The 13,305-nt window shown below is 41.5% G+C and overlaps 1 protein-coding gene across 27 annotated transcripts in view; it reads left to right on the top strand.

Moving 5' to 3' along the window:
* trol (terribly reduced optic lobes) overlaps positions 1–13,305 on the top strand; it is a 623,238-nt gene that overhangs the window by 454,674 nt on the left and 155,259 nt on the right. For 25 of the 27 annotated variants that reach the window (XM_075684186.1, XM_075684204.1, XM_075684193.1 and 22 more), the window contains 3 exons: positions 1,846–2,039; positions 10,367–10,484; positions 11,718–11,866. In XM_075684186.1, the coding sequence (XP_075540301.1) occupies positions 1,846–2,039; positions 10,367–10,484; positions 11,718–11,866 (461 nt within the window). The remainder of the gene's footprint in view (positions 1–1,845; positions 2,040–10,366; positions 10,485–11,717; positions 11,867–13,305) is intronic. The other 2 variants (XM_075684183.1, XM_075684208.1) reach the window with 1 other exon arrangement.

Genomic DNA, 13,305 nt, shown 5'->3' with positions numbered 1-13,305 from the left:
AATGTGGTTTATCAGTTGTACTTGTACGTGGCCGCAAAAAATGAAGATTTCTTGATTTCATTTGTCCTTGTGCAGTAAACCCAGATGGTTATTTGCTCAGGTATTTGCTGGACAACAGTGTGTAGCTAAATTTACTTTCATGTTTTGCAGCAGACTGGTTTTGAACAGAGCACACTGTAAGACCCTAAAATTTCAAGGCCCCGACTTTTTGTAAAATGAGGACTTGATGCAACATTAGTGACTACTAAACTTTGCAATTTTAGGCTTGGGCCCTATGGCTCACTTGGACCGCAAAATACCCTTTCCATTTTTCCCACCATTTCTGCCTTCTTGAAACAGTGCGAACTGTTTAGCCTTTTACTTGGTCTTTTAGACACACGTGTTCATGCATCCTTTCTCTTGCATCACTCCTTGTCTGAGGGATGCATTAGCTTAGTGTCCACATTTCTTTCCTGAAAACTTCACATGCCCTTAAATTTCGCAACATTTTACAATAGCAAAATTCATGTAAATTGAGGGCATGTGAATGTAACGGGTTTTGCACAAATGAAGAAAAAACAAGCTAGAATGTTTTCTCATATTATGTGCTTGAACAATGCAGCGCCTCACACTGTACAGAAATTTTTGTGCGTTGTGTTGCATTTCTTTACAGGTTACTGTGTGTATCTAGCTAGGCTAAATTTCAAGAATTTATTTTATTCCTAAGTGATCAAATATAAATTACATATATGTTTTGCTGTGCAATACTGATAACTTAATGTTCAGCTAAAACCACACAATATTTTCTTCTTAAACTGGAACTGCAGTTATAACACTTGCCCATTTTTAGCAGTGCCATGCACTTTCTTTTTATTGTGTCAGCTACATATTGCACAATCTTGATCTTGTACCCAGTTCATAGATCACAGGAGCAGTCATTCAATACAAGACTAGTAAATTATGTCAGCATTCACAAATAATTTTCATGTTATTTTGACTGTGATGATATTCACTTGCTTAATCCACTAAGTATTGTCTCTTGCTCTAGCAGTGTATGTGAATCAGCATACTGGTTGGAAGTTGTGTATTCACTGAGACTAATACATGCGCATCACACAACCATGTGCTGGTGAGGGATCCGAGTACTTCCAAAGCACCAACTGCAATGCAAAAATGCCTGCACTGCAGTGACAGGCACTGTTGTTTTATGTCATCAGCCAGAGACTAGTCATTTTACTTTCACTCCAAAGTGATGCTAAAAAGTTGCTGAACACTTTTATACTTAATTTTTGGGTTTCTGATACCGGTAGATGCCATGATATTCTACTTCAGAACAACATTCATTTGGGCCAGATGGTGCATACTTGAATTAGGAAGGAACAGTGCCAACTAAGACGATCACGAGAGGGTCATTCTCCTGTGTCGTTCTCCCTCTCGTAATCAACTTAGTTGGCGCTGTTCCTTCCTAATTCATGATATTCTACTCTTTGAGATCTTCTTTACTTATACTGCACACCTCATTCATCTGTCTTTAAGTGGCAGAACTCTGTACTTTGCAATTTATCATAATTTTAGGCAACAAGTTCATCTGTTTGCTGCAATCATGCTATAATATGTGCCTGTACTGGCTAGGTGTCTGGCTGTATAATATAATTTTTGCATGCTGGTAATTTTGCAGTTTTTGCAATTTCTATTACCTTTGTGGTTTGAAAGCTACAAAGGCCAACACTGAGAAGCAAGATTCTAAAGGACGGTTAGGTTATAGATGATAAGAGCTAGGAAACCAAACAAGCAAAAGAGAGCTTACCTTTCTTGGTGACTATGAAACCACCTCCTATAACTCTTTCTTTACTAACCTCTCTGAAGAAGAAACAATGGCTGCCATTGTTTCTGAAGATGACTCAGGTGCTGGAGAGGGCCCCCACCTTACCATCCACCCTACAAGTCTTGAGGCCAGAAAAGGAGAGACTGTACGCTTTGACTGCCGAGCTTCTGGACGGCCTACACCAAACATCACATGGTCATTTTCTGGTGGCCCGATGCCAGACAATGCGAACCAGGTTAGTTTGTACAGAAGTAGCTATAATGCTTTTGATTAGCATTGTGTTAGCAAAACATCTGTTACACATATCTAAGGTTGAGCAAATCAGTTCGTGCCGATTGCAGCACATGGTGAAAAGACAGGTTTGTTTGAAATTTGTTAGGTAAGAATTAAAGATCACAGTTGCAGCAAGTTCTGTAGGGAGGTGCGAATACAGTAGAACTTGGTCGGTACGTTCCCGTTACGTACGTTTTCCCGGCGCCAACGTTCGCAATCGAGACCACAAAAATAATCCAATAGAGTTGCGCTCATTTTTTACCGGTTCATACATTCCCGGAAAACATGATTTTTCGGCACCAACGTTCAGCACGTCGCCGAATTTAGATCGTACGATACATCCTGTGGCCGCTAGATCCCGTGTAAACAAGAAAATACGCGAGGCGCACGTGATGGAGAACAGTATATATAGCTGCCCGCCGCGGCAGCTTCACCGCAATGCTTGCCCGCCCGTTAAATGCGAAAATGCGCGATCGAGAATAGCAGAAAAGTTTACACCCTTTGGAGTGCCCCTTCTGCCACACAACGATAATCGTCATCTGCCTTGATGCGTTTCCTAATTTCTTTAACGCTGCGAGCCCGGTACTTTCCAGTAACGAACGGCATGCGCATTATCAGCATGATAACATTCGCGACAGGAAAGTAGCGGGTGCGGCGTTATTAAGAAAAGACACGCATCAAGGCAGATGACGATTATTGTTGTGTAGCAGAAGGGGCAGTCCAAAGGGTGTACACTTTTTTTTGAGAGTGTATATAGCCGCCCGTCTCACATGGAAACGACGGGGCGCACAGTTTCTTACTCTGATACCAGCAAATCTCCGCTCGGGTTGTCGCACAGCGCGTTCACAACTATCGCCGTCAAACCTATTGCGATAAGCATCTTCACCTATCTGTTTTATAGCGCGTGGTGCGCAGCGCCATTGGTAGTGTACTGCATGCTTTTAGCAGGCGATAATCCATATCGTTCCCTGCTGCAGGCAGCGTGATGTGGGCATCACGTTTCGCTTCGGTGGCATCCGGCGTCGCCCACCAGCTCGATTTCGTTTCGGTTTCCCGTCGCCCTCTTAAAATACCACGCAATAGGAAAACAAAGCGCGTCTCAGGCCGCTGGAGCACCACCAGCACGATACGCGTCGGCGCCTCATGCCGCAGCGATTCGCGTGACACGACGCTTTGCATTACATATAAGATGTCAACAATAGTTGAGTCCGTCAAATTTTTTAGTTACTTCGTATCGTACGTTTTCCCAGTTAGTGCGGTTTTGCCATTTTTTTTTCCCAAAACATATCAACAAGGTTCTACTGTATTCAAAACTTTCAAATAACGAATCGATTCGGTCTTCGAATTGAATAGTCACTATTCATAAATGTGAATATTTTTCAAATACTTTTCAAATATTTCACTACGTCAACTGTTCCCAAATAAAATAAAATTGGAGCAAAAGTACAGTAAATTTTCACCCCTGCAGGCATAGTATAAACATGTAGTGGGGCAGGCTACGTCACTTAGGTAGCCATACTTTATGGGCTGTGGAGCAATCATTTCCACTCTCTGAAGGGCTCTGTTTGCTCTACTACTTGTTTGCTCCTAATGCTCCATTTATGTCTTTAATAAACAATGCTTCGCTATGTAATGACATAAACTTGCTAACTTTAAGACTACTTGGCTGTGAACATTGTTTTATATTTTGTGATAACAGCCATTCATTATTCAGACTATTAGAAAGGTATTCAATATTCGATTGAACTCCCTTGTGGTGCTATATGATTCGTACTTGATTCGGTCCCAAAATCACTATTCGCACCACCCCTAAAGTTCTGAACATCTTTTGTTGAAAGACCACTGCTGTGCACAGAATTAACCTCAGTAATGGCTGGCCTGTGCAACTTCATTTTTGCATGAGCTTTCTCAGCATTGCGAAGTGCATCTTTTTTTTCATTATAACTAAGATTTGAACACTATTCTTGTGCTGTGAAGCTTGCAAACTCTGTCTGAAAGGTTTTGCCTTAACAAAGTCTTCCTAAAAAGTTTTTCAAGTTAGGTTGCCTTAATTGTGGATATTTTCGTGACAATGTTTTTCATGTTACGCCGAGAGAGAGAGAGATACAAGCTTTAATGATATGGTGGAGATGTTGACCTGGCTGATCACCTGACATGCTACTCTGAGCCCATGTAATGAACTGAATGTGGTTTTGTTCATGACCATGAAAATTCTTGTGTAGCTCCTATGATAATTCATAATTGGGCAAAACAGTTTTAAATAGGAAATAGGAAAGAAAGGTTATATGGTACAAACAAGCATTGTATGGACTTTTTATTTTTGGAGGAAGCTGCGGCATTTTGAGCATATGTGCTGCTGCCTTCAAATTTGGTCTGTTTGTGGCTCATAGCATCTGTTGCCAACCACAGAGGAGCTGCACTGGGCACCTTTGCCAAGGGCTTGGACACTTGAATGGTTGCATGAAATATATTAGCATTGTTGATGGGCGCCAATCGTGAAATCAGTGAATTGATTTAAAATGAAAAATAACTCTGAACAGTTGATACCCATGCTAAAAAAGTAGGGAAAGACGGAAGATACAAGAGGGCCAGCCAAACCTGAATTCTGTCTTTTTTTAAAGGTTTAATTGCTGTTAACAGGACAGAAAGGAAAGTGGTGCATCTATCTGGACAACATTTAAGTAAGCAATAAATAGTCATCACAATTTAAGTGATCATGATGATCATAATAACCAAATGAAGAAGCTAAACAGTGCCTTGTTCGTCTCTCTACACTGTACAATCTTGCTACTGGTTCAAACGTAGTGACCCACATCAAAAAATGAGCCTTGACTTGCAAAGATCAATGCAATAAATCTGCTTGCAAAAGTTGTGGTAGGTCTGTGTACACAACCATAAGCAAACATTTCTAAACACCAAATAATTTTAATATAGAGTATTAATTAAATAACAAGAATGTTCTGTTCATATTAATATGTTTAACACTCTTACACTTCTAGCAAATAATATTGCTTATATCTCTTCATTATGTGCCTATGTAATTAGGATTGTTTGCCTAATTTCTACTGCTTAAATATTAGTTGTCAACTTGCAAAGTGATTGAAGTCAAAAGCTTCAGGCAACAAATGCTTCTGCTGCACAGCGATTTGGTTGACCCATGAAGAATATTGTGGAACAGCCAAAAACAATGCAGTTTGCAGGGATGGGACTCCTGTGCCAATTGTGCCATTTTTACACAAATGTAAATGCCTGTGCCAAACTGCACCAAACACAGAAAGTTGTCAGAAAGTGCGCCACGCTGCACCAGAATGTCTTTGGCATGTGTGCTCCGGCAGTTGTCACCAACAGCAAGCGGATTCTTTCTCCGAAAAAAAGTGAAGCCGTTCGCATTCCGCAGACTGCGCCCCGGCGCCTCCCACGAAGTTTCTCGTAATTTTTGCACTCAACTTTTCGGTGTTTCCTGCAAGTAGCCAGCACGTGTGGTCACTCCTGGTTGCTGCTTTCGAAACAGCCAGGACACCTGTATTCAGAGTGTACTAGAACACGGTTTAGTGGGCCCAACAGCATGGCACTCCCTAGCTGAGGTGCAAAACAACGATAAGTAGGCTTCAGGCTCTGCAAGTGAACTAGACAGTAGAGCGACGCGCATTGCAGCAGGTTCACCGGGCGGGCATCTCTGTCCCTAGAGCTCGTATAATGTAAAACTATTCCAATCTATTTAATGCCACATGGTTGATGCCTGAGCCATTCTGACTAAGCACAAAGGGCTAGTGGAGGACGTGTAATAAAAACATATTGAAATAGTTTTACGTTTTACCGTAAAGGTAAGCATTAGGTACTTTAAAATCATCCTGGTCTGTTATGTAGAAATGGCTTTCAATAAACCACAGTAGTTCATAACTCTGGCTTCTCCGTACGGTGTGTTAATGAAGCACACCTCTGGGCACCTCACCCGCACTGTTGAAACAGTAAAGAAAAATGTATTTATAAGAAATATCTTTGGCTATTTTTCGAAATTTCGAACTCACTATTGCACAATGTGTGGTTTTCTTTTGTGTGTGTGATTGCTACCACTAATTAAAAATCTACAGGCACTATTATAAAAATTTGCATGCATTAGACAGTTTTTGTATCAGTGTGATCTGCTTTAAAATTCAGCTTAAGACATTGCTTGAGGCTGCTGCAGTAGAGCGCTTGTGCTGGTTTATTCTGTGTTTTGTTGTGGTATTGAAGTGCACTGTGTTATGGCCGCCACCGGTTGGTCTGGGGACGAGGTTTCAGCGACCTTCAACAGCATCTGCTTGGAGCACAAACCAGATTGACCATCAGAGAAATGTCCAATGGGGAAGACGAGATGATGTAAAAACAAATAACAGAAGTTTAATGCATCGTTACAGGTGAGCGATGTGCTCCAAGACAAAAAGCACAAAAACATTCAGCGTGCGTGCTCCTGCATGCATGGGCAGAGAAGATCGGTCTGTGGCATCTTGCGGACCTTCTTATACCCTCCACCATCCGGGCAACCTCATTCTCTCTTGTTTTTTGGTAGAGCACCTTGTCAGCACACTGGTCAGCCCACACAGAAGAATACGGAGAAAAAATACCCCCTGGCATGAAGGGGTTGAACGTAGGTCACATGTCAGCGCTCTGGTCAGGCCACACAGAGGAATTCAGAGAGAAACCACTCCCTGGCGTACAGGGGTTGAACATGGGGCAAAGGAGAGTAGGACCAGTGCACAACCCCGTCACACACACCTGACGGACAAGTCTTTTCATGTTGACGAGCATGACAATTAGGCACGTCGAGTCTCAGGTGCTTGGCATCCGTTCCATTCATCGCTGTACACAGTGAACCGTAACAGCTGCCATATTCCATTTTCCACCAAAATTCAGATTGGCCTGCGCCAAACTGCTTCAAAATAAAATTTTGTCTGCTCCAAATTGCTCCAAAATCAAATTTATTCTGCTCCAAGCTGCTGCAAAATGCAATTTTGTCTGCTCCAAACTGCTCCATAATGCAATTCATTGCTGCTCCAAAAATTGCTCTAAAATGACTTTGGGCAGTCCTGCTCCTGAGTTTGCATTAGAGTATGGTCTGGGTCTTGTATTTATTTATGCAAGGCTAATAATATCTGTGCATGTTCCTATGAAATACAGCAGCACAAAAAGAATTACGGCAGATAGTCATCTCACAATTACTGTCGATGGTAATGCGATGAGCGTTCAAGCAACGCAGTGACATGCCGTATTTCTTAAGTCACGTTTAGTTAACATCTGTAGTCATCATCATCATCAGCCTGGTTACGCCCACTGCAGGGCAAAGGCCTCTCCCATATTTCTCCAACTACCCCGGTCATGTACTAATTGTGGCCATGTCGTCCCTGCAAACTTCTTAATCTCATCCGCCCACCTAACTTTCTGCTGCCCCTGCTATGCTTTCCTTCCCTTGGAATCCAGTCCGTAACCCTTAATGACCATCGGTTATCTTCCCTCCTCATTACATGTCCTGCCCATGCCCATTTCTATTTCTTGATTTCAACTAAGATGTCATTAACTCGCGTTTGTTCCCTCACCCAATCTGCTCTTTTCTTATCCCTTAACGTTACACACCCATCATTCTTCTTTCCATAGCTCGTTGCGTCGTCCTCAATTTAAGTAGAACCCTTTTCGTAAGCCTCCAGGTTTCTGCCCCGTAGGTGAGTACTGGTAAGATAGCTATTATACACTTCTCACTTGAGGGATAATGGCAACCTGCTGTTCATGATCTGAGAATACCTGCCAAACGCACCCCAGCCCATTCTTATTCTTCTGATTATTTCTGTCTTATTATCCGGATCCGCCGTCACTACCTGCCCTAAGTAGATGTATTCCCTTACCACTTCCAGTGCCTCGCTACCTATTGTAAATTGCTGTTCTCTTCGGAGACTGTTAAGCATTACTTTAGTTTTCTGCAGATTAATTTTTAGACCCACTCTTCAGCTTTGCCTTTCCAGGTCAGTGAGCATGCATTGCAGTTGGTCCCCTGAGTTACTAAGCAAGGCAATATCATCAGCGAATCTCAAGTTACTAAGGTATTCTCCATTAACTCTTATCCCAAATTCTTCCCAATCCAGGTCTCTGAATACCTCCTGTAAACACGCCGTGAATAGCATTGGAGAGATCGTATCTCCCTGCCTGACGCCTTTCTTTATTGATATTTTGTTGCTTTCTTTATGGAGGACTACTGTGGTTGGAACCGCTATAGATATCTTTCAGTATTTTTACATACGACTCGTCTACACCGTGATTCCACAATGCCTCCATGACTGCTGAGGTTTCGACATCGGTAGTGGTTATTCTTAAACTTCCATTGCTTTGGTGATGTGTGATATACTCCAGTGTAGTCCCACTTTGCTGTGGCACTCGCTTGCCATGGCCCCTGTGAGCATGGCAGCATGGCAACACCTCGACGCAGTCACATTGATGGAATGACGAAGGAATGACATTGATGGAACAACAAAGACAGTATAACTACAACAAGAAGACGATTCTTAAATAATCACAGTGGTCATCATGTTGCCACCATTTTACAAGTCTGTGATGATGATGGCAGGATGACGATGGTGTGAGAATAACCAGATGACTGAGCTGGAATAATGACAATGGTACGACCATGACTGCATGATGAAAATGGTATTAAACAGGTGTGTGATAGCAACTTTATGACGATGATGCATACAATGACGATGATGGCATGGCAGCAGCAGCATAATCACGATTGAATGGCGGCAGCATAATTACGATAGAATGGCAAAGAAGGAATGATGTCGATGGCACAACGAAGGAGGTAGTCGACAATGGCATAACGACAGTGGGATGTTACTGAAGTGATGACGATGGCAAAAAGACTGCGTGATGATGACAGCATGAAGAGAGTTGCATGCCGAAGTTAGAATGACAATGATGCAACAACCGTGATGGCAGCATGATCACGGCATGATAAGAAATGCATAATGTGAAATATTTACAACACAGGACTCTGCTTAAAGAGAAAAATTTAAGGAAGCTTATATTCTGGTTAGCAATACAGGAGAACGAAGGAAAACATTGCAGCATAAGACGCTATGTCTGCTCTGTCAGATAATGTCTGTCCTCTCTCTGTATGACGATGACACAATGACAATGATAGCATGCCAACGGTATGAGGACAATGAGATGACGATGAGGGTATGACAACAATGGCATGAAGAGTTGAATGATGAAGCTTGAGGGATGGTAAAGGAACAATTACGACAGCAATAATGACTGTAAACAATGATGTCATGAGGACGACACGATGAGAGTCGGATAACAAAGCTGGGATGACGACGATGAAATGACCACGATGGTATCACCATCATGAGCACATACCTAGTGGCCCAAGCTATTACACAACTAGGGCCACTGGTTTGCCACAGAAGGCATGAAAATGACAACAGCGAGAAAAGTCGGATCACAAACCTGGAATTATGATGACGCAATGACCACAATGGCATCACGACGGCATCACAACCACGAGCACATAGCTAGTGGCCCAAACTGGTAGACATCTTGGGCCACTGGGCCGGTGTAAGAGGCTGGCTGGCTAACTGGCTGGATGGCTGGCTGGCTAGCTCGCTAGCCAGCCAGCCATTGTGCATGTAGTTACAAGAATATAGGAGCTTTTATAGCAGCATGGCAGTTGAAGCAGCAAAGTAAAATACATGGCAGGTTGCATTTTCTTGGAAAGACTGAAAGGAGGAGGCAAAATTCTGGCATATTGTTTACGCCAACATTATCCAACATATTCCAAAATGTTCGAACCCATTGTTAGCATTAAAGTCTATTAATAAAATTGGTATTTGGTTGGCTGAAATAATCTAGCCACTAAGCAAAGTGATATGACTGGTATTTCCACAAAAATACAACGATGATTGATTCTTGTGATGAAATAAAATGAGGTCAACTTAAGAGAAGGTAGCCAGACAATGTCGAAGAAGGGCCTAACTTCAAGGAGCTGAGAAAAGAGTGGGTGAATGGTTGGTGCAAGTGGAAGAACACATCAAGAGCAGCAGTCCTGTAAGTAAAAGGGGCATAGCCAGCAGAAGGGACACCAGGATTCCATTCAAAGGCACTTGCAGGATTTCAGTTCAAGCAGACATATTGAAGTGCTGCTAACCTAACACTTACTCCACATGAGATAGTTGTTGCTACGCAAAGATAAACAAGCCCACAGAAGTGGCATAATACGTACTTCTGTTTTGAAATCTCATTCCTGCCTTTTTCCTCTAGGTGGGAGGTGTGCTGACTTTGCTAAATGTTGACGAACAGAACCAAGGAAGCTACTTGTGCATCGCAAGCAATCGTTATGGAACAGCACAAGGCCAGGCACCTTTGCAGCTAACAACAAGTATGCCTTCAGTTCCATCATTGTTTTTCTGTTCAAGAACTCTTGTTCTTGGGATTAAAGTTTGAGTGTGCAGCATTTAGTTTGTAGCATCATGTGAAGTTTTTAACTGAAGTGCATCTTTCTATTGTGTCTTGTCATGTTCTTGTGTCTGTCCAGTGATTAAAGTCAGTTTTTGTTATCAACAGAAAGAAACAGGGGTTAAAACAGTAAATGACAAAGCACTTACGTAGCACTTAATTGAAGATATACAGTGGGCTCTCTTTAAACGGAATATCAAGAGACCAGGGAGTTAAGTTCCATTTATCAAAAGTTCCGTTTATCGAGATATTGAGCTCAAGGATGCCCTAGATGCTCTTTTGAAAGGGGGCAAATACCTTATTGCCAACAGGAAATAAAGGTGTAGCATAGCTGATTATAGTGCTTCCCTTTACAAAGTTTCTACATGCATGAAGCCATTGATTAGAGCTAGAAGCACTAAGCATAGTTATAAAAAGGAAAAAAGGGCAATTTAGTAAAAAAAAAAAGCCAGTTTAGTGAAGAAACCATGCTTAAAATCTTAGGTAATTTCTATCTTCATCTCTAGCAAGTGCACATTTTGCAGGCATTTCTGTCTGTGCTGTCATTGAAAATGCTAAGCCAACTCACAGCTCACTGACATTGCCAACACAATAAAGCTGCAGCCAACCACAGTCCCAGTAAGCCGCACTTCCATGGCACCAACAAAAGTCAGCAAATGCCGCCTTGGTGAAAATGTGAATAACTAGCTAGAACTCGTGATGTCGCTAAGATTGGCACCTCAGCTTTGTTTTCGGTGAAATTTTTTAGTTGGAGTTGGAAAAAATGTCATTATATTAAAAAAATGTTTTTGCATCGCCTTAATGCAAAACCAATCAACCATGAGGCTGTTTCATTTAAGCAGCAATTCTGTTAAGCATCTTCTGTTTACTGAGATTCTACTATATTTAGTTATGCAGAAAATGGAATATAAAATAACTATGTGGGATTGATTGAAGCTTTAATCAGTGATAGATGCTAAGCCATTACACAACTATCAGCCAAGGATGACTGAAAGGTGGGCAAGTTGGTTCTGATTCACAATTGTGGCTGGGCAGCATAAACGGATAGCAGAGACGTCAAAAAAGGACCAGACATGTGCTGTCAGTCAAGTTTGACACTTCCGTGTGACCCAGTCTTTGTGCATGTTCTAATGTCTACTTTGCCACACTTACGCAGGAAGGAACATCCCTTCAGTACACATTGAACCAGAGAGACAGACGGTGCGTCAAGGAGAGAATGCAAAGTTGCGTTGCATTGCAACAGGAACACCCACACCAGTAATCAAGTTTGCAAAAGTTGGAAGCAACTTCACTCATAGGCACATTGTGAGTGCATTTCTTCCTTCTTTATAAAAGCATTACATTGATTACATAGTTTGTCACAGCCGAAGGTTTCTAAGGCTCCTTGAAATATTGAAAAAGTCCTTTACAGGACATATTCTGGGCATGGCCATGCACCAAGTGGCCCAGCAAGCCATACTACTAAAATGTCATTTACAGTGAATTTGTTTCATTCCATCTTTGCTTTAGCCAGCCCATGATGGTTTTCAGAACATGGAACACATGGAAAATCGAAATTTTCATGCAGCTTATATGCAGAAGCTGGCATTAAATCAGGGATTGCTTAATCACCTGCCACTGTAGCTTAATGGGTATGACATTACGCTGCTAAGCTCAAGGTCACAGGTTCGATCCCAACTGCGATGGTCACATTTTACTCGGGGCAAGAAGAACAAGCTCTCACATAGATAGATTTAGGAGCAGATTAAAAAAAAACACAGGTGGTCAGAATTAATCCTAAGTCCCAACTATGGGCACGCCTCATAATAAGATTGTAGTTTTGACACATAAAACCCCTGAATTACAATTACTGTGTAATTAACACAGGCAAGTGCATCACCACAGACCTGTCAATTTTAAGCATTGTGCTTAAGCAGCAAATAAATCCACTGTATTGGTTATTTTCATGCTCTGAAAACCTCTGTGGGCAGTTGTGCTTTCCATAAATAGTGCTGCATGAGACAGTAGAGCACTAATATTAGTCAGAGCAGTGTATAATTTGAAACTCTAGCCACTGCACATGTTTCCTTATTGTACCTAGTTGTTGCAGATGCGAGTTAACATTTCATTGGAATTAAATATTTATTTATTTATTTATTTATTTATTTATTTATTTATTTAAAGAAACCTTACTGGCCCTTAGAGGCATTGTGTAAGGGGGGAGAGTACACTCAAACATTATACAATAACTAGAATACATATGTGAATACATATACAAAAAATAGTATAAGAAATGCAGTAACATACAGTAATGTGGTGTTAAATTGTACAAAAGACAAACCGAATGCTTTTGAACACGAGAGGTCAGAGAACAAGACACTTTCACAAAGTAAAATATAACCAATAGAATTACAGAGTAAGCGGTACAATATTTGGCTATAACAAAACAGTATTTAAGGGGTAGTAGCACAATAATAATAGGAAATACAAGAAAAAATAACACGTTAGGTTATGTAGAGTTTGAAAAATTCATTGTTAGAAGATGCCGGAAATTTTCCTGGTCGCTCTCAGAAGCGATGGCATTAGGAAGATTGTTCCAAAGGCGAATAGCTCTTGGAAAAGTGGAGTAGTTAAATGAATTAGTCTTTCCGTAGATGCACAATAAATTGAACCAATTGTACAGCCGGTGTGACCTGTAATGAGGAGTTTCAAGAGGCAGAACTGATGGTGCTGTATTATGGACATATTTATGAAATAATGATAGC

Source organism: Dermacentor variabilis, chromosome 3 (assembly GCF_050947875.1).
Source record: "Dermacentor variabilis isolate Ectoservices chromosome 3, ASM5094787v1, whole genome shotgun sequence".
NCBI classification, from domain to species: Eukaryota; Metazoa; Arthropoda; class Arachnida; order Ixodida; family Ixodidae; genus Dermacentor; species Dermacentor variabilis.
This window is presented reverse-complemented; position numbering and strand designations above follow the sequence as displayed.